This window comes from Gracilinanus agilis, chromosome 4, assembly GCF_016433145.1.
Source record: "Gracilinanus agilis isolate LMUSP501 chromosome 4, AgileGrace, whole genome shotgun sequence".
Taxonomy (NCBI): Eukaryota; Metazoa; Chordata; class Mammalia; order Didelphimorphia; family Didelphidae; genus Gracilinanus; species Gracilinanus agilis.
This window is the reverse complement of record NC_058133.1, coordinates 150,419,369-150,440,964: the sequence shown is the minus strand read 5'-3', so window position 1 is coordinate 150,440,964 and position 21,596 is coordinate 150,419,369. Positions and strand designations below refer to the sequence as shown.

Genomic DNA, 21,596 nt, shown 5'->3' with positions numbered 1-21,596 from the left:
AATAAAAATCCTTCATATTTCAAATAACCACTATTTGTCTTTAAAATAAAGCAATATATTTATTCGAAATAAGAATTAATTGGATATTTGGTATTTTCAGAGGGATGCAATAGATCCTTAAGGAGCTTAAAATCTAATTTGGGGGGCTAAAAACAGATATATACGGAGCTAGAGAATATTGATAAGAACAAAGCAAAAAATAAGTAAGCTTAAGCAGCAAAAACAGTACCATCTCCTGCCTTTTAAAATCTTGGCTACATCCTTAACCCTATACAGCTGAACCATAAGAATGAACTAACAGTATTCATCATAAGCATCTAGCCTTAGAGATTCATTAACTTGTCTTCCTTTGCTCTTCAACTGACACCCTAATTTAGTGTGGATACTGTTCATTCTAAGCCAAAAGGTAAATATAAGACTTAATCCATGGTTTCCAGGATCTCAGTGGTCCTTCTAAGAGAAGACTTAGGAAAATCATAATTATAATGAAACCCTATAATATGTTCATTGTTCATCTATATATTATTAAAGTGTTAAATCATCTCTCAGTTATTAAAATAGATGCAATAAAAACAAGGAGGGCATTATCCCTATTTCCAACACTAGCACTATAGATAGGCTTTCACTATTGTTAACATATATGTTCAGTAGAGACACCTACAAATTATCAATCAGGCACTGTACAACTATAGAGAACAGCTCTATATTCATCTAACATTTCCTAGCAAAGAAAATTAGAGTAACTAGTAGCTGTTACTCTAATTTTCTTTGCTAGGAAATGTTAAGATTTCTCTAACATCTCTAAAGCTGCTCAGTGCAATATCTAGATATTCAATAGAACATATTCATAAGGATTTTTTTAGTTTATGTTTAACAGAAATTACCTACTCTCAAATCCATAGCATTTTTCTTTATTAATTTGAAGCATCTATTACATAACATATTGTAATCTTACAAACTGTGCTTTGGATTGGGCTCTTATGTGTTCATACTTATCCTGAAACTCTTCCTCCTTTCCTCTTCCATATTTAGAAAACAACACAATCACTGTATAAGCTCTCTGTGAACATTCATTCATCCAGAGTCATAAAGTTATTCAGTAATCCCTCAGACTCAACAAACTGTCTTATATAGGTTTAAATTTAAATTTACTTTTACCCTTCAGAAAATTCTGGAGGAAAGGACAGAGACTACACTACTTTCTGAAGGTTGAATCCATATAATATGTGGACTTACATTTTTACTTAAAACTTATTTTATTTTGTTAAATATTTCCCAATGATATTTCACTTAGGTTCATGTATCACTCAGGAGTATTGGTGGGAGCATACAGTCAGCACTGAGCTTAATAGCTCTGATTTAGGGAATGTGGATAGAAACTAGACTTGTAATTTTAATGATATCGAGAAAAGCTAGATGAAGAAGCTTCCTTGACCAATGCAGGTTGGCATTTCTCTGAAGCTTACTCTCTTTAAAAGATCTGCTTGAGACAATGAGAGGTTAAGTGACTTGTGAGGGTAAATCAGCCATTAGGGATCAAAGGAGAGACCTGTACCCAACTTTTCTTGCTTCCAAGAATGAACAGTTTTCTATCCACTACACCATATGACCCCTGCTTTTAATCATATACTTTTAAAAAGAAAATTGAATTTGACATAACAAATAGGCCTATTTGATTTATTACCATCAAGTTCACAAAAGTGGTCCTGTGAATCATCATATCTTGCCCAATCAATGAAAGCTTCTTTACTTTGATTACTATAGGGAAGAAATTGAAAGAAAAATTATTAAGTTTTAATTTGAAATTTTCCTTGTCTATCAGATTTCTGAGTATAATTCTAAAAAGGCGAAGTCAAGCTACAATTAGTTGGCATGTGATAAACTTAGGTAGTAATAATATAGAAGATTGAATTAAAATGTATTTTACATGAAAAATACAGTAATAAAAACTTGTTTAATATAAAGAAAACTTCTAGCACTCAAGAGCTACAATAAAAATATCACTGGCACCAAATTATTATAATATACTTTAACCGGCAGATTTCATTTTATAACATACATAATACAATTCCTACCTACCTATCCAGTCTTCAGTTTCCTTTTCTGGATTACCAACCTTATGATGACCTCAAATTGTGGGTATTCTCCAAGGTTTCATCCTAGCTAGGCTCTATTCTCTTCTCCATCTATTGTAGAGATTCTATATTAAAAACCCCCGGGGCTGGTTATCATTTCTATGCAGATGACACAAAGGTCTAAATATCCAGCTCCAGTCTCTTCCCTGGGTTTCAGTCTACTCCATCACCAGCTACCTATAAGACACTTTCAAAAATGGATGCCCCATAAACCATCTCATAGGGGCAGCTGGGTAGCTCAGTGGATTGAGAGCCAGACCTAGAGATGGGAGGTCCTAGGTTCAAATCTGGCCTCAGACACTTCCCAGCTGTGTGACCCTGGGCAAGTCACTTGACCCCCATTGCCTACCCTTACCATTCTTCTACCTTGGAGCCAATACACAGTATTGACTCCAAAATCAGAAGGTAAGAGTTTTAAAAAATCACAAAAACAATAACAACAACAAAAAACCCATCTCATATTCATTTCAAGAAGTCTAAAAATGTATTCATTATTTTTCCTTCCAAAGTCTAGCTTTTCTCAAACTTCCCCATTTCTGTTGATGGTATTATCATCCTTCTACTAGTATAATCCTAGACTCCTCATTCTGCCTCACCCCACATATCCAATCAGTTGCCAAATCTTGCTGCTTATATCTTTCACAACATTCTTCTGACTCCAAACCCTTCTTTCTACTCACAGCAACCACCTTACTTCAGGCCCTCATCACCTCTCATTACTGTATCAGCCTCCTAATTTGTCTCCCTCCTGCCTGAAATCTGACCCCAGTCTAATCCAGCCTACAAATACAGTGACTATCTTACACAACAAACTTCAGTGGATTCACAATGCTTCTAAAATAAAATATAAACATAAACTTCTCTATTTAGCTTTTAAAGTTCTATACAGCCTCATCTCAACCTAACTTTCCAATAAAGTAGTAAGTAGATACTACTCCTCCCACATTCTACAATCCAGCCAAATTGGTCTTCTTTCTTCTTTACTTGTGAAATTCTATCTCCCATCTACAAGTCTTTGTACCTACCGTGGTTCTCTCCATGTCTGGAACATATTCTCTCCCTACTTTTGCCTCAGAATCTAGCTTTTCCTTTAAGATGAATATTTTAGCTAATATTTTGCATGAAGTCTTTCCTGATCCTGACTGCTGGTACCCTTCCTCCAAATCTACCTGGTATATAAACATTTTGTATATATTTATATTTACTAACCTTACATTTATGCTATATATATATCTTTAAGTGTTCTTATCTCCCCCATTAGAATCTAAGTTCATTAGAATAGGGATTCTTTGTATTTTTATCCTTCATACCTAATAAATGGCAGCAAATGGTACCTAAAGCCTGGCACTTTGTAGGACCCCATTCTTTCATTTTCCCAGGTTCATCACCATATTATTTTCCTTGACTTCTTGAGCTTCCTTACCCAACATATCTAATTTGTTATCAAATCTTGCTGTTTTTACCTCTGCAATCTTTCTCATCTGATCCCCTCTCTCTATTCACAAGTAACACCATTGTTTAGGCCTTCAGTATCAATCATCTCGATTATTGCAACAGCATCCTAATTAATTGGTCTCGCTGCCTTAAGCCTCACTATATTTCAGTCTATCACAAATACTGCTAAAATAATTTTAGTATGGCCTCCCTATTATCTCTCTTAAGAAAAATTAAATATTCCTTCACTTAATTTCTTTTTTTTTAATTTTAAACCCTTAACTTCTGTGTATTGACTTCTAGGTGGAAGAGTGGTAAGGGTAGGCAATGGGGGTCAAGTGACTTGCCCAGGGTCACACAGTTGGGAAGTGTCTGAGGCCGGATTTGAACCTAGGACCTCTCATCTCTAGGCCTGGCTCTCAATCCACTGAGCTACTCAGCTGCCCCTCCTTCACTTAATTTCTGAATCACTTCATATTCTGGCCCAACATCTTTACAGTGGACATTATTATGCCACTCACGCTACTCCATCTAGCCAAACTGACCTTCTCTTTCTCACCTATGACTCTCATCTTGATGCAACATCTATGTCCTGTCTGTCCCCTTTACCTCAACTGCATTCTCTCTTCACTTCCACCTCAGAGAGTTCCTTTCTTCTTTTAAGATGAAACTTAAGCATCACTTATTCCATGAAGCCTTGTCTCATGTCCCAAGCTGCTAGTACATCACTCCTAAATTACTTTACATTTATTTACTTTAAGTTTTATTCAGAATATATTTTCATAAGTTTTTGGTGTCTTCCCAAGTAGAATGTAAACTCTCTTTATCTGTAACCCTAACATCCATCATGGTGCCTGGCACATAGTAGACACCTGAATTCTTTTTGATTGTTCTGTTTGTTTTGTTGATCTGTCAACCCTCAATTCTAGTGGCTTAATACTTCAAAATTTAACATTTATTAGTTTCTTCTTCCTTTTTACTTGTTAAAACTCTTTTGCTGGTTGCCATTTTGTTCCATTTGTAAACTGTACATGCTTCTAATTTGGTTGGCTTCTCAAGCCGCTGATGATCTTGAATCAGGCTACTGCTGCCACCTACTGGTCCCCGTGAAACTGGCAGGTTCCTTTATAATCCTAGATCTTTTCAACTAATCTAAACATTAATTCATATTTTAATTATAACACACATATATACATGTGTACATACACACAAACAACTCAAAGGAAGCTGTTAAGTATTTTGTAACCTTTCCTGCCATTCGCAAATATTAGTTGGCACTTTACTGGGAGTCTTAATTAGAGCTTGACAAAAATTCTCTTAAACATCACAAGAAAAAACAGATTTCTGATAAAAAATTAAAAGAACATTAGCTTTTTTTGATGCTACAACTTGCCTCAATGTGCTGTTAACTGCACCCAGCTTATTAGCTTGTTCACAGTCTTCTATTTCTTTGGTATTATTTGCTGCTTTTGAATACTGCAATAAAATTCATAGTTAAGTTTAGCAATAATTATTATATATTTTAAAACAAATTTAAAGTTTATTTAGGCAAAATAAATTTACTAATGTATAGAATGATGGGATTGAGTTTAGTATCATGCTAAAAGAAAAATCTCTGAACAAAGTTAATATAACATGCCTGCAAGAGAATATAACCTGACAAAGAAAAGATTTATCTTGCTAATCCTGTCAGCTGACATAGTTCTGGTCCATTAAAAAACATATTGTTCACAATTTAGTGAATGTCCATATTACAGAGTTTTGGGTGGAGGATATTCTACTTTTGGGGAAAAAAATAAAATTGCATGCCCTCAAATAGATATCCATGTGGAAAATAGGAAAAAAAGTAAACATTTAGAAATTCTAAAAAAAAAAAAGCCTATAGATTATATCCATTTCAAGAATATCTTGCTCAAAGGATAGTGACAACTTTGATTGCAACTTAGCCTTTGAAACGAAAGGTGGATTAATTGCTAGTGGAGTCTAGAAAATGCCTGGATGAAACAGGTTACCTACCTACTGAGTTGGCAGGGTACAAAATGTTTTCCAGGGACAAGATGGATAGCACTGAGTTCAGCAAAGGATAGTAATCCTTTCAAGGGGTATCATAAAGTCAAGCCTGAATAATTTCAAAATGCCTATACTATATTTAAGGAAATAAGGCTAACAGCATACTACTTGGACTTAATATCACCACTGCTTACAAAGAGTTCGTTTTGTGGGACAGAATTACTCTTGCTGAAATTCCATGGTTTGTCTGTGTCAGTCTCCTTGTAAGATGTAACAGGAACATGAAGCAAAACTTCTCTCTACTCTCTATTAACTTTGCAAATTCCAAGTTGTCACTATTAAGATAAGTGGATAAGTGACAGATTTTACTCAATGAAAAAAAAACTGGATTAGTATAGAGGAAAAAAAAATGACTTACCTTATTAGAATTCCCAGCTTTAATTCCCATTGGAACTTTACTCTTAAAAGGGAAAAAAAAATAGCAGTACATTCAATTCTAATATATTTTCAAAAAAATAAATTTGGTTCAAGTTTATCAATAGTAACTGATCCTAAATTCACAAAACACCTTTTTTCAAGGGGGATGAAATTTATATTCATTCTAATGGTGCTCTACCATCATCCCTTGAAGTGGGAGGTAAAAAAACCATTTCTCATTTTAAAATGTACACATTAGATAGGTATGTAAATGACATACTCAAGGACATAAAATAGTCACAGAAAGACTAAAGATTCTAATTTTGTGCCCAGGTTCTTTCTGGTAGGCTACCATTCTCATATTTTAATTACATGAACTCGCTGGCTTTATTTATAAATATTAAATTTTTTACTAAAGGTTGTGTTATTTAAACTACCTCTCAAAATATTTGAAATCTAAAGAAGCTGAAAGTTTCTTAATTATTTTTTATTTAGATCTATTAAGTGTAGGGAACTCTTAGTGAAGAAACTCCTTCTACCAATAGAGTTTAGCTAATATTGTACAAATTTTAGAGGGTTATCTCGGATACTAAGAGATTAAGTGACTTGGTAAGGCATCATCCAATTAATACATATCTGAAGCAGAAGTTGAACCGAGATCTTTCTGACTCTGAAACTAGTTCTCCATTTACTAGGTCATGTTGCCTGTTCTATTTTTATTTAAACCTATTTTATTCCTAGACATTTTTTGCTGTAAGAAATTGATTATTTTAGCAAGTACTGGTGGTTTCAACTTAGTAATTTATCAAAAAAGGTGTAATTTACTAATTAAATAAGCAAATTGTATAAAGAATAAAGAAAAAATTCAGAAAACTGAATCAAGTACATTTCAATTCCAAGACTTCTTTATAAAGCTACTATGACAGTTTTTAGTCTCAAATGAACAACTCTATGAATTACAACTAATTTCCCAAATATTACAACTTTTAACTAAATTTTATGCTGCTGAGAAGGCAGAGCAGCAGGACCAAGTACACAAGCTAATCCTCCAAACTTCTCTAAAGAAATCTAGAAAATGCACCATACCAAATCCTCACAGGGAAATCCAAGAAAAGTCACCAGGAGCCATTTTTAAAGAAATTCCAGCCCAGACTAGAATAGGCAGACAGAAAGGTCTGTGGATATGGGGACTGGGATCTGGCCATGAGTAAGGGAACCTGCAGAGCACTCCAGCTCAAGGGAAAGGCCTTCAAGAGAAGGTCTCAAATCTATAACAAGACATTGTAAGTAAGTGCTCACCCAGGTGCTATTCACAAGAACAGATGCCTAGCATCTAGCAGTTTTATTACCCACCACTTCACAGTCCTGGGACAGTGGCATAAGATAGTAGGGAGGGGTCAAAGGCCTTAGGCAGTGTACCATGAGAGAAACAAATTTAGAAGCAAGCAGCAGTGTAGCTCTAACTGGAATAACAGAAAAGAGTTTCAGTTTTAGCTTCTAGCATAGTCTGCAAAGGAATAATGATAGTAAGAATTCCAGATAAAAGGAAAAGTTCAGCAGCAATCTACTATAGCTCATATCCAAACCCAGGTCAAGAACTATGTACTTGATCCACACAACAAATTGATGTTATCTTAACTGGATCTTCACTACAGCAAAGCAATTCTAAATGATTCCTTATTGGACTCACTGTTACTCTTCATCTTTCTTCTTAAACTTCTCACAAGACTCCAACATCTTGGCTAAGGTCTTACCTTATAGTTAACACCCTCTTTTTCCCTTCAATACCCAATCCCTTCACCACATCCCTCATTATCTCTTCCTTTACTCCAGTCTCTGATGAAGAGATTCACTGGGTGAAAAGGGGCATCTCTCTCTGTAATCTTCAATCTCTCACTTTCCACTGGTTCCTTCCCTGCAGCTTCTCCTATCCTTACACACACATATACATGCTTGCATTCAAATACACAGGACTGAACCCTCAGGTTCAGTCCTATACGTCTATCTTTTCACAAACTCCTAGAAAAATTGGTAATCTCATAAGGAAAGACTCTAGAATTTAGAAAGACTGAAAACGGTTTCTTGCAGAAAGTGAGACTAAGGAAATCAAAGAAGCTTAGAGGCAGAGACAAGGAGAGAAAGAATTCTAGGCGATAACCAATGAAAATACCAGAGTTGGAAGATGGAGTGTTGTGTTCAAGGAACAGCAAATCACTTGGTCACAGATTATATGAGGGTAAAATACAAGAAGATGACTGACTGGAAAGGAGTGTGAAGAGTTGGAGGGCAAGTTATGAGAAGTTTTTTGAATGCCAAAAAATTTTATATTTGATCTCGTCAAGTAGCCACTGGAATTTATTGATTAGGAGGATAAGCTGGTCATATTTATGCTTTAGAAAGATCACTTTGACAGTCTCTTTTTAGCTCAAATTATAGAACAAAGTGGACACTTCCCCTCGAGGTTCCTATAACTGGATATAGTCTTAATAGAAAGCAGGCAAGAACAGTAAAAACACATTTTAAAATACATCTTTCTTTCTTTTTTTAAAAAAATAAATTTTTTTTAAACCCTTACCTTCCATCTTAGAGTCAATACTATGTATTGACTCCAAGGCAGAAGAGTGGTATGGGTAGGCAATGGGGGTCAAGTGACTTGCCCAGGGTCACACAGCTGAGAAGTGGCTGAGGCCAGATTTGAACTTAGGACCTCCCCTCTCTAGGCCTGGTTCTCAATCCACTGAGCTACCCAGCTGCCCCCTAAAATACATCTTTCAAGATAACTGGAGAAAAGAATTGGAGGCAACAATTTTTCTAAGTGGTCTGTACCTCATTGAATATACTCATCTTAATGTCCTTTTCCTATTTTTACAGAAAACAAAATGAATCTAAGAGAAAAATTACATAGAGCAAAAACTGGACCATATCTTTTTAGCTAAAGTTGAGATGAAATGAAATTACCAGTTTGTGATAAGATAGGAAAAGGCAAACTCTAAAATTTGTTTATACTTAATTAACTTTGCATATTTTAGTAAAATTTTGGGTGTTTTTATCCAATATTTCAAATCTCTTTTCAAATTGAATATAAGAACAAGATGTCACTACAGAAAAATTTTCTTTTATACATAAAATATGTTAACTTTGTAGATTAAATCACAAAGTTAACAGCCAAAATTATTATTTGGAAACAAACAAAATTATTACAAAGAAACAACAATATTGAAGGAAACAACAGCAAAGAAAACAACAATGAAGAAACAAGAAAGAAGAAAACAAATAAATGTTCTTAGGAACAAAAGAGGAAAATAGATATTGAAAGAATAATCCATTGATCACCCCCAGAAAAAAATCCCAAATTTTAAAATCCCAGAAGTACATCCAATTTCTAGAACTCCAAAGTCAAGGATAAAATGCTGCAAGCAGCCAGAAAATTAAAAAAATAATAATTCAGATGTTGTGGAACCACAGGACCTAGTAGCTTCTACATTAAAGAATGGGAAGGCCTAGAGTATGATATTCCTCAAAGCAAAGGTTCTAAATCATCTACCCAGTAAAACTGGGCATAATACTCCACGGGAAGAAATGGATATTTAATGAAATAGAGAACTTCCAGGCAATACTAAATAACCAGAACTAAAAGGAAAATTTAATAAGAACAAACCTCAGTTCAAATATAAGGACATAACTGATATGAATTCAAAAAGACTTATTAAGCTTGTATTTTGGGCAGGGGGATGTGGAAGTATGAACATAGAAGGTTAAAAAATGAAGCAAGTCTTGTTCTCACATATTTATAATCTATAAGTATAAAAAAAGGATATAGGCAAATAAATACAAACTATAATCAAATTTTTTTAAAAAGGGCAGTTAGCTTCTCTGTTTGAGGGCTACACACTACACTCTTAATTTTAACCAGCTAGTATAAATATCTGCCTCTTTTTTTTTTTTTTTTACAAGGGAGAAAGGAAGGAAGGGAACTAAATGAGACTATATAAATGGATCAGCCCAACTCCCATCACTTTTTACCAGAAAAATTATGCAAAAGGCTCATGCTTTTTTGGTGGTATCAAAGTAATGCTTTTCATATACAGAAGACAATATTTTATTTCCAACTTGATTTTATACCTCTGGGCAGGGTTCCACATGACAGTCTTTTATAGAACACTGGCCATCTTCTGCCCAGAAAGGACATGGTCTCATCAAATTAACCTTTAAAAATAATAGAGACAAAGAGAATAGAAAATATTAGTTAAAGAACAAAAAGTACATCATTAAATTAAATTTGCAAGGCTTATTTAAAACAATATCTAATTTAAAACAATTGTTTTCCAGTCAACTAGATAACCTAGTCTTCTATATTAAAAGACCAAATCTGGGACAATTCTAAAGGACTTATGATGGGGAATGCTATCCACTTCCAAAATACTACCAAAAGAAGCAGCTTATCAAGTCTAAGAGTTGACCTTTCTGGATGTCAGAGGTCTTTTAAAGATCTTTTTTTGTCTTATGACCCTATTAACAACAATATTTTAATTTCTCTTTATTTATATTTATTTCTCTTTTTCTTTAATCATCTAAATATATATACACAATCATGGAGTTTTTTAGATCTACCTTTAAAATGAATATTAAAGAATCTTCATTATCTTGTGTTTTAAAAAATAAAAAGGCATGAAGCTCAGTAACAACCTAAAGTTTAACCCTATGATCAGGTGGGATTTATACCAGGAATGCAAGGATAGTTTAATATTAGGAAAACCATCCACATAATTGACCATATCAACAATGAAACCAACAGAAATCACATGATTATCTCAACAGATGCAGAAAAAGCCTCTGAAAAAATACAACACTCATTCCTATTGAAAACACTAGAAAGTATGGGAATAGAAGGACAAAAAAAAAAAAAAAAAGAACAGTATATATTTAAAACCATCAGCAAACATCATGTGCAATGGGGATAAATTAGAAGCCTTCCCAATAAGATCAGGAGTGAAACAAGGATGCCCATTATCACCTCTAATATTTACTATTGTACTAGAAACACTAGCAGTAGCAATCAGAGAAGAAAAAGAAACTGAAGGTATTAAAATAGGCAACAAGGAAACTAAACTATCACTTTTTGCAGATGATATGATGGTTTAAAAAATCCTAGAGAATCAACTAAAAAGCTAGAGGAAATAATCAACAATTTTAGCAAAGTTGCAGGATACAAAATAAACCCACACAAATCATCAGCATTTCTATGTATTTCCAACACATTTCAGCAGGAAGCATTAGAAAGAGAAATTCCATTTAAAGTCAACCTAGATAATATAAAATATTTAGGAAACTATTTGCCAAGACAAACACACAGGAATTATGTGAACACAACTAGAAAACACTTTCCACACAATTAAAACTAGATCTAAACAATTGGAAAAACAATTGCTCATGGGAAGGACAAGCTAACATAATAAAAATGACAATCCTACCCAAATTAATTTACTTATTCAATGCTATACCTACCAAAACACTAAGAAACCTTTTTACTGAATTAGAAAAAATATAACAAAGTTCATTTGGAAGAACAAAGATCAAGAATAGCAAGGGAAATAATGAATAAAAATGTGAAGGATGGGGGTCTAGAATTACCAGATCTTAAACTATACTATAAAGCAGTGGTCACCAAAACAATATAGTACTGGCTAAGAGACAGAAGGGAGGATCAGTGGAATAGATTTGGGGTAAATGACCTCAGCAAAACAGTGTACAATAAACCCAAAGATCCCAGTTTTGGGGACAAAAACCCACTATTTGACAAAAACTGCTGGGAAAATTAGAAAACAGTATGGGAGAGATTAGATTTAGACCAACATCTCATACCCTACACCAAGATAAATTCAGAATGAATGAATAACAAATATAAAGATGGTAACTATAAATAAATTAAGTGAACATAGAATAGATCTATGGGAAAGGAAAGATTTTAAGACCAAGCAAGAGATAAAGAATATTACAAAATGTAAATGAATAATTTTGATTACATTAAATTAAAAAGGTTTTGTGCAAATAAAATTAATGCAACCAAAATTAGAAGGGAAGCAATAAGTTGGGAAAAAATATTTATAATAAAAACCTCTGACAAAGGTCTAATTACTCAAATTGATAAAGGAGCTAAATCAATTGTACAAAAAAATCTAGCCATTCCTCAATTGATAAATGGTCAAGGAACAGGAACAGGCAGTTTTCAGAAAAAAATCAAAACTATCAATAAGTACATGAAAAAGTGTTCTAAATCTCTTATAATTAGAGAAATGCAAATCAAAACAACTCTGAGGTACTACCTCACACCTAGCAGATTGGCCAATATGACAGCAAAGGAAAGTAATAAATGTTAGAGGGAATGTGGCAAAATTGGGACATTCATGCACTGCTGATAGAGTGGTGAATTGATCCAATCATTCTGGAAGGCAATTTGGAATTATGCCCAAAGGGCTTTAAAAGTCTGCCTGCCCTTTGACCCAGCCATACCACTGCTGGGTTTATACCCCAAAGAGATTGTACAAAGACTTGTACCAAAATATTTATAGCCACGCTCTTTGTGGTGGCAAAAAATTGGAAAATGAGGGGATGCCCTTTGATTGGGGAATGGCTAAACAAATTGTGATATCTGTTGGTGATTGAATACTATTGTGCTCAAAGGAATAATGAACTGGAGGAATTCCACGTGAACTGGAACGACCTCCAGAAATTGATGCAGAGTAAAAGCAGCAGAACCAGGAGAACATTGTACACAGAGACTGATACACTGTGGCACAATCAAATGTAATGGACTTCTGTACTAGCAGCAATGCAATGCAATGACCCAGGACAATTCTGAGGGACTGATGAGAAAGAAGGCTACCCACATTCATAGGAAGAACTGTGGGAGCAGAAACACAGGAGAAAAACAACTGCTTGATCACATGGTTCGATGGGGACATGATTGGGGATGTAGACTTAAACCAGTGATTCCCAAAGTGGGCGCCACCATCCGCTGGTGGGTGCTGCAGTGATCTAGGGGGAGCGGTGATGGCCACAGGTGCATTTAACTTTCCTATTAATTGCTATTAAAATTTTTAAAAAATTAATTTCCAGGGGACTAAGTAATATTTTTTCTGGAAAGGGGGCGGAAGGCCAAAAAAGTTTGGGAACCACTGCTCTAAACAATAACTCTAGTGCAAATATTAATAATATGGAAATAGGTCTTGATCAATGACACATGTAAAACCAGTGGAATTGCTTGTTGGCTATGGGGGGGAGTGGGGTGGGAGATGGAGAGGGAAAGAATATGAATCATCTAACCATGGAAAAACACTCCAAATTAATTAAATAAATAGACTTAAAAATAAAAAGTAAATGGCCAGACAGCTAGGTGATTTAGTGGATTAGGAGCAAAGCTGAAAAATGGGAGGTACTGGGTTAAAATCTGGCCTCAGACATTTCCTAGTTGTGTCACCTCGGGTAAGTCACAACCCCCCACCGCCTAACCCTTACCACTTTTCTACCTTGGAACCAATACATAGACTGATTTTAAGATGGAAGATAAGGGTTTAAAAAAAAGTAAATGACCAACCTGGCCAGAAAGAGGAATTAGATGAGGAGTTTCAGAAGCCAGTTATAATACTGAGACAAAGATATAATATAGCAGTAAATTAGGGGGGAGGAGAATTCAATTAGCCAGACATCTCTTTCCTTTATCAACCCCAAAGCAAAGCAACTAATAATTTCTTGCCATTACTTAGTGATAATTTTATCTTTTAAAAAGTAAACAAAGCAACAAGGGATCCTGTATCAGGTTCTTAGTTTAAAGGAAGGAGTTGGTTGCTAGAATAGAAATTATAGGAACCTTGAGGGAAAGTTTTGTTCTAAAATTTGAGAGAAAATCTTTTTTCTAAATTTTGGGAAACCAGGTTTTAAAGGGTTTAAAGGAAGTATATGATCTCATGAAGTAAAATGCTTCAGTGGGAAGTGACCCCAGAAGGTATGTGAGATGCTCAAGAAGGGAATTCTATGGACCTAACAGGGAAAAAGTTCTAAAGAAGAAAAAGATTTTTTATTTGAAAAGACCAATGTAGCTACACAGGAAAATCACCAAACAATTTGGTTTTAAAAAAATGTTCAAAAAATGGAAGTCTAGACAACATAAAATGACATACATAAGGACATAGCAGACGGCCCTGTAAAATTTTGTAAAAAAAAAAATAATGTTGTGAGTTATTTTAAAGTTTGTAATGAGTTGAATCTGACAACGAAAACTAATGTCTACAAAAAAGGCTTTTAAAAACCACATTGGGAGAAAAAAGATAAAAAAGGAATGTGTACTGGACTGTGATAAATGACAAGAGAAAAGACAGAACTTCTAAATTCTTATTTCATTTTTACTTTCTTGGCAAAGAGGTCCTTTATAATAAAAAAAATTATAGAACAAAGATGATTAATAGGGAGTTGAAGAATGAGAAGACAACAGAAGAGCATCTCTCTGGCCTAGATAGATTGAAATCACCTGATTAAGATAAACTACATTCTCAGATCCTGAAAAGCCTGGCAGATGTGTTTGCTGAGCCACTGCCAGTCATATATAAAGATCATGGAAAATGAGAGAGGTACCACTGTCCCAATATTCAAAAAAAGGTTTTTTGAAGAGAATCTGCAAACTATGAGTCAATGAACTTGACCTTTGATTTCTAGGAAAATTCCAAAGCAAATCATTAAAGAGATGGTTGGTGACCACCTAAAAAGAAAAGTTATGATTTCAAAGAGCCAGCATGGCTCCATCAACAAGAAATCTTGCCAATTAGGGGTTAGACTAAAATAAGCTTATAGTTCTAAGCTATGAGGAGGGCAGTGAACAGAAGACATCGACAGAGGAGAAGGATCTTAGCACCAGAAAAAGGAACAAAAATAGTTCTCTAGTATATGGAAGGACAAATAGCCACCTACATCTTAAATGACTTTTTTTTTCTTTTTTTTCTAACCCTTAACTTCTGTGTATTGGCTCCTAGGTGGAAGAGTGGTAAAGGTGGGCAATGGGGGTCAAGTGACTTGCCCAGGGTCACACAGCTGGGAAGTGTCTGAGGCCAGATTTGAATCTAGGACCTCCTGTCTCTAGGCCTGGCTTTCAATCCACTGAGTTACCCAGCTGCCCCCTATCTTAAATGACTTTTAATTCAATTTAGTAAGCATTTTTTTTAAACCCTTACCTTCTGTCTTAGAATCAATACTGTGCATTGGTTCCATGGCAGGAGAGTGGCAAGGGCCAGGCAATGGAGGTTAAGTGACTTGCCCAGGGTCGTACAGTTAGGAAATGTCTGAGGCCAGATTTGAACCTAGGACCTCCTGTCTCTAGGCCTGACAGTCAACTCACTGAGCCACCTAGTTGCCCCCAATTTATTAAGCATTTTTGTACCTACTACATGCCAGGCACTATGCTAGAAACTGGGGATACCAAAACCAAAATAAAAATAGCCTGCCAGGCATAAACATATAATAGTTTTACTATGTTTAAATATAAAAGATAGAGAAGACTCAGAATAAAAAGAGTGCAAATAACTACCTGTTTCCATAGCACCTAAGAACATCAATATGGTACAATAAAGCCATACTCAGTGAAATTCAGCATAGGGGTTTGGAGGGGAGGTGTAAAAAGTAATGGGACTAATTGTATATATGAAGATAAACCTAAGTCCTATATTATGTTCTCTCTAGTTATATACAACTCAGAAACCTCATCTCTTTATAACATTAATACTCAGAAGAGAGCTGACAGGCTGCCAATCTAGATGGCTGTCTAAAAAAGAGGAAGGCTGCCCAGCTCCCACACATGTACTTGAGCAAATGCCTAAAGTTTGTATCAGACCAAATGGCCATTGGGAATCCCAGTGAAAACCTGTAACAAGTGAAAACTTTCGTTGCAGAGCTTCACAAAGGTCAGTCAGAAGCCTAAGGTCAACAGGAAAAGGAGGACTCTCTTAAGCTACATACACACCAGAATGACCAGAGAATGAACACTGAAGCTTGCAAGGCTCTGTATCTAGAGGCCACAAGAGCAAAGAGCTCCAGGAGGGGGCCTTAAGTCCCAGAATAGGAAATAAAAGGGAGTGGGGTAAAGAGGAGGAGAGGAGGTTAGCAGCAGGTGAATCAACACAGTGCTCAGATCAGTATAGCATAGGCTCAAGGGATCCAAACCTCAAAGGAGGCCTAACCCCTAGAAGGATGTCAGTGCACTTGAATCCAGGGGACTCAGAAGAAGAACAAATAGGGCCAGAAGCAGCTAAGTTGCTTGGTGGATAGAAAGCCAGGGCTAGAAATGGAAGGTTCTGGATTTGAATTTGGCCTCAGAAAGTGCCTAGCTGTGTGACCCTGGACAAGTCACTTAATCTCAATTGCCTAGCCCCTATTGCTCTTCTCCTTTGGAACCAATAAACAGTATCAATTCTAAAACAGAAAGGAAGGGTTAAAAAAAAAAAAAAAAGACAATTAGGGCCAACCATCTTACCTAAAGTGTAGCAAGAGGCAGAGCATGGCCCTGTCATAAAGCTCCAATTTATGGACTAAAATTGGAGAGATGAATAAATCAAACACCAAATAAATATCTAAAATTACTGCAAATCTAATTCCATAACAACCACAGAGACTCAAAAGAAAAAAATGCATTTTCCATATGGACTATCTGAATACCTAGAAGAAATGAAGCAAGAGATAAGAAAGAATTAAAAGGAAGATTAAGTAGCTTGGAAGAGAAAGTAATAAACCTGACTCAAGAAATGGAATTTCTGAAAACTAGAACATAATGAACAAAAATCAATGCCTCCATGAAACAGCAAGAAATACTGAACCAGAATCAAACGATTATTTAAAAAATTAACAAAGGAAAAAAGAGGCTAACGGTGATGCAAAAATTTTAAAGGACCATTTACTATTTTTTAAATGCACAGAAAAGAACATTTTCTTTAGTCATTTCAGATTCTATGTGATCCCATTTGGAGTTTTCTTGGCAAAGACACTGGAATGGTTTGCTATTTCCTTTCCCAGTTCATTTTCCTGATGAGGAAATGGAGGCAAACGGGGTTAAGTGATTTGCTCAAGTTCACATGGCTACTAAATGTCTGAGGCTGGATTTGAATTCAGGTTTTCCTGACTCCAGATCCAGTGCTCTCTATCCATTGCACTCAGAAAAGCACATAAGGAAATTTAAAGCAGAGAATAGGCAAACAGGACAGTTTTATCATGTGCGAAATTATTCCTTCTTTTTTTTAAAAGCAAGTGGTTTGAAAAGGAGATTCACAGTTTCATACAAAATAACTCTTTTTTTTCTGTGTTCTGCTACATGTATTGAAATGCTTTTTTTGGTGTTTAAATTCAGAATAAAAAATACAATAAAAAACAAGGACTGGCAAGTGTATTATAAAAAAACAAAATTGAACACATTTTATAGACAGGCAGCAACTGACTAGAAAAGTAGTAGTCAATTCAGAATCAACTGTGGATTTGTAATCATAGCACTAAAGTAAAAATCAAAGTAAAAATAAAAACATTAGAAGAAAAGCTAAAAGATGAGAGAATATTTCATGTGACTACAACAGTTCCAATCCAATCTATCTAAAGAAAATCACGTCCTCCTCTGAAAATAGGAAATGAAGAAAAGTAAAAACAAGTTTCTAATTAATTAAAAATTAAAAATTCAACCCACAAAAAAGGCCAAAGAAACCCAGAAACTATCTAACACCTTTTATCTCTTTGTGCAAAGAGAAATGACAACTAAAGACAACATTGATTACAGCATAAGTTCTTTTGCAAAACATTTCAAAGGGAAATAAGAAAAGCCTATAAATAGTATTGTCTTCCAGAACAACACTTGAAGTTACTTGAGGTTAAAAAAATCTGTAAGGATGTTGCAAAATTGAGCTAAATCGGATCATCCCTAAATGATTAGTAAAATGAAAATAGAAAAGACAGACAACAAATGATCAATACAACGGGTCAGTCAGTGTCTTTTCAGAGAACTATAACCTATGGGGTCATGATATTATCATGTTAATCACTCATGATATCATGTTAATACACATATATAATTTTAAGAATATGAAGTCAGTTAGAAAAGATGTCTAAAACTAACATATATAGGTAAAAATACATTCTGTACATGACAGTTTTTTTTTAAATTTTTATTTTTTTAAACCCTTGTACTTCAGTGTATTGTCTCATAGGTGGAAGATTGGTAAGGGTGGACAATGGGGGTCAAGTGACTTGCCCAGGGTCACACAGCTGGGAAGTGGCTGAGGCCGGGTTTGAACCTAGGACCTCCCGTCTCTAGGCCTGACTCTCACTCCACTGAGCTACCCAGCTGCCCCCCTACATGACAGTTTGAGAGGCACTATTTTCAGACTATCTCAAAAAGGGGAAAATTTCAAAGAATAAAGATGATGTTTCTATTTTTCCTTCCCACTCCTCTCAAAATGATTGGGAAAACATCAATAACTACCAATTCATTTATCTCCTTTCTCATCTTAAACATATGATAATTGTCTATAAGGATATTAAGGGTATTCTTGATGAAAACATGAGAAATGTACAGCCAAGTTTGACATACTATTTTCTTCAGAAGGCCACATCTTTGTGATCACACAACAAAGAGGTAAAGAAAATTCAAGTCAATTCAAAAGCTTTTAATAAGTGCCTATTATATGCCAGGAACCATGTTAAAAACTGGGGAAACAAAGAGCGAAAACAATCTGTGCTTACATTCTTTTTAGAAGAAACAACAAATACATAAAAAATGAAACATAAAATACTCAGGACATCTCCAAAGTCTTAGTGGAGTTTTAAATCTCAATAGCTTAAATCCTGTATACCAAATAATTTCTCAAAAGAAGAGCAAGGTTCTAATATGAGGATAAGTTTATTAACAATTGAATAAGGATTCCATAAGGCATAAACATAAGAAGTGGGTAGAGTGGAACAAAGATAAATGAAGTTATTATAAATAGGCAGGAGAAATCAAGTGGGAAACTTCAGCTTAAGCAGCTAGGACACCTAATCAGAGATCCTGAGTTGGGGTGCTGGCATGCAGCCTATCAACAATGACAATATTGATTTATCAATCAATAAACATTTATTAAGTGCCTACTATATGCCAGCCTTTGCACTAAGAAGGAGGGATATAAAAAGAGGCAGAAGACAGTCTCTATGCTCAAAGAGTTCATAATCTAAAGAGGCAGACAAAAAGCAAGCAAATATGTACAAACCAATAATAAATAGGAAATGATTAACAAAAGGAAGGTGAATTAAGAGAGGTTGAGAAAGGGTTCCTATAGAAGATGGGATTTTAGTTAAGTCTAGAAACAATCTAGGAGAACTAGTAGGTAGAGATGAAAGAGAGAGTTCCAGTCATGGGGAACAATCAGAGAAAATGCCTGGAGCTGAAAGATGAAATGTCTTGTTTATTAAAAAAAACAAACAACAACCAACTAGGAAGCCAGTGCCACTGGATTGAAGAATATATGGAAGGGAATAAGTTTTAAGAAGACTAGAAAGGTAGAGAGGGCTAAGTTATGATGGGCTTTGAACACAAAATAGGGGATTTTGTATTTGATCCTGGAAGGGAAAGAGACCTATTAGAGTTTATTGGGTAAAAGGGTGATATGGTTGGAATTGCACTTTAGTGGCTGAAAAGAGAGTAGAATGGGGAGAGACTAGAAGTAGGCAAACTCTACTGCCATATCAGATTAATGCAGTAATCCAAATATGAGGTGATCAGGGCCTGTACCAGGGTAGTGGCAGTAGCAGGAGAGAAGATGTAACTGTCAACTCCTATAAAAAGAGAATAAAAGACTAAATAGAAGATCTTGTTATTTCTTCTTAGCTTACTAATTTTTGCAAAGCACTTGTCTGGATAAAGTAAATATAGTCTTGAAAGCTCTACCCAAATGAGATGTTTCAGAGCATTAAAATTTACAAAAATCCTATGAAAGATATGACTATGATCATTTTGTTCAATGATTAATGACATCAAATAAGGTGTAAAACAAGGAGACATGCTAAGGTCTTTTACTGGAGCTATAAAAACTTTACAAATATTCTACTAATTATAGCAAGCCTAGAAAAATTACAAAGCTTTCTCAGTTCCACAATAATGTAATTAAGATTGGAGGGGGGCAGCTGGGTAGCTCAGTGGATTGAGAGCCAGGCCTAGAGACAGGAGGTCCTAGGTTCAAATCCGGCCTCAGACACTTCCCAGCTGTGTGACCCTGGGCAAGTCACTTGACCCCCATTGCCTACCCTTACCAATCTTCCATCTATAAGTCAATACACAGAAGTAAGGGTTTAAAAAAAATTAAAAAAAAAAAATTGGACTAGTCATTCACACTGAAAAAACAAAGGGGATGAAATGGTGCTGGATAGGCAACCCAGTCAATCAATATATATCTTTAAAAGGCTGTTCACCAGTGGAATTGCTTGTTAACTCTGGGAGGAGGAGGGAGAGGGAAGAGGAGAGGGAAAGAAAATAAATCAAGTAAATATGGAAAAATATTTAAAAACAAAAAAATATATTTTTTCTTTTCAAATTAAAAAAAAGAAAAGGCCCTGTTCAATGACAATGAAGTAAGCCAAGGACTAAAGAGAATATTGAGCTGAATCTTATTTTAGGAAATTAGTATTTTCAATGATTCCAAATTGCTCAATGACACCAAAGGACACCTCTTGTCATTAATATTTTTAAGTGATATAATACAGAGGTACAAACCATCCAATCATAAAAGAATCAAAATTACAATTCATTCAAAGCACAATGGAAAGACAATTAGTAGGCATAAGTAGATATAGCAAATAACTTCTCAGGGAGTAGCATAAAAGACATTCTTGAGAAAATGTATTGAGGCAGGGAGATGGCACAGTGATAGAGTGCCAGTTTTGGAGTCTGGAAAACTTGGGTTCAAATCTGACCTCAGAAAATTCCTAGCTGCATGACCCTATTTGCCTTGCCCTTGCCATTCTATCTTAAGAGTTATTACTAAGACAGAAAGTAATTGTTCAAAAAAGAAAGAAAATATATGATGAGAGATGTAGGTGAGCCAGTCACAGAGAAAAGACAAATAATAGTCAGACAAACTAAATGCAATATTGGTATCTGTTGGGCTGGAGCAAGGAAGGCCTTGGCTAGCATGAAGTCAATGTAAGAAAACACATTCATCTTGTAAATGCCCCTTTTTCTGACCCACTCTACAGTAAATTCCCAGCTTTTGGAAGTCATGAGCCTCATCTCCTGACTTCCATCTTGCCTCTCCACCTAGACCAGACTCCAGTTTTTCCTCTGAAATACTTTCTACCAAGAAGGCACTATTCATTGTTTGATTGCCTTCAAATGTTCTGTTAATTGGCCCTTAGGAGCCAGATACTAAATTGTAGCCCAAAGATAGTAAAAAAAATCAGAAGAATAATGCAGGATAAAAGGACCTTGGAGGTGTCATGATACATGTGATCTTTCTAAAGAGATCATGAATTCAAAGTGTCAAAATGTCTGTAACATATTACAGTAATATTCATAATGCTTATCTCAAGTCATCAAGGAAAGGCTAAACT

At 35.1% G+C, this 21,596-nt stretch overlaps 1 protein-coding gene across 1 annotated transcript in view; it reads right to left on the bottom strand.

The window, feature by feature from the left end:
- Positions 1-21,596, bottom strand: part of ERO1B (endoplasmic reticulum oxidoreductase 1 beta) — a 52,766-nt gene that overhangs the window by 24,695 nt on the left and 6,475 nt on the right. Inside the window, exons 3-6 of the mRNA XM_044673691.1 lie at positions 10,119-10,202; positions 5,998-6,039; positions 4,963-5,045; positions 1,685-1,758 (exon numbers count right to left, since the gene is read on the bottom strand). Coding sequence (XP_044529626.1) covers positions 1,685-1,758; positions 4,963-5,045; positions 5,998-6,039; positions 10,119-10,202 — 283 coding nt within the window. The remainder of the gene's footprint in view (positions 1-1,684; positions 1,759-4,962; positions 5,046-5,997; positions 6,040-10,118; positions 10,203-21,596) is intronic.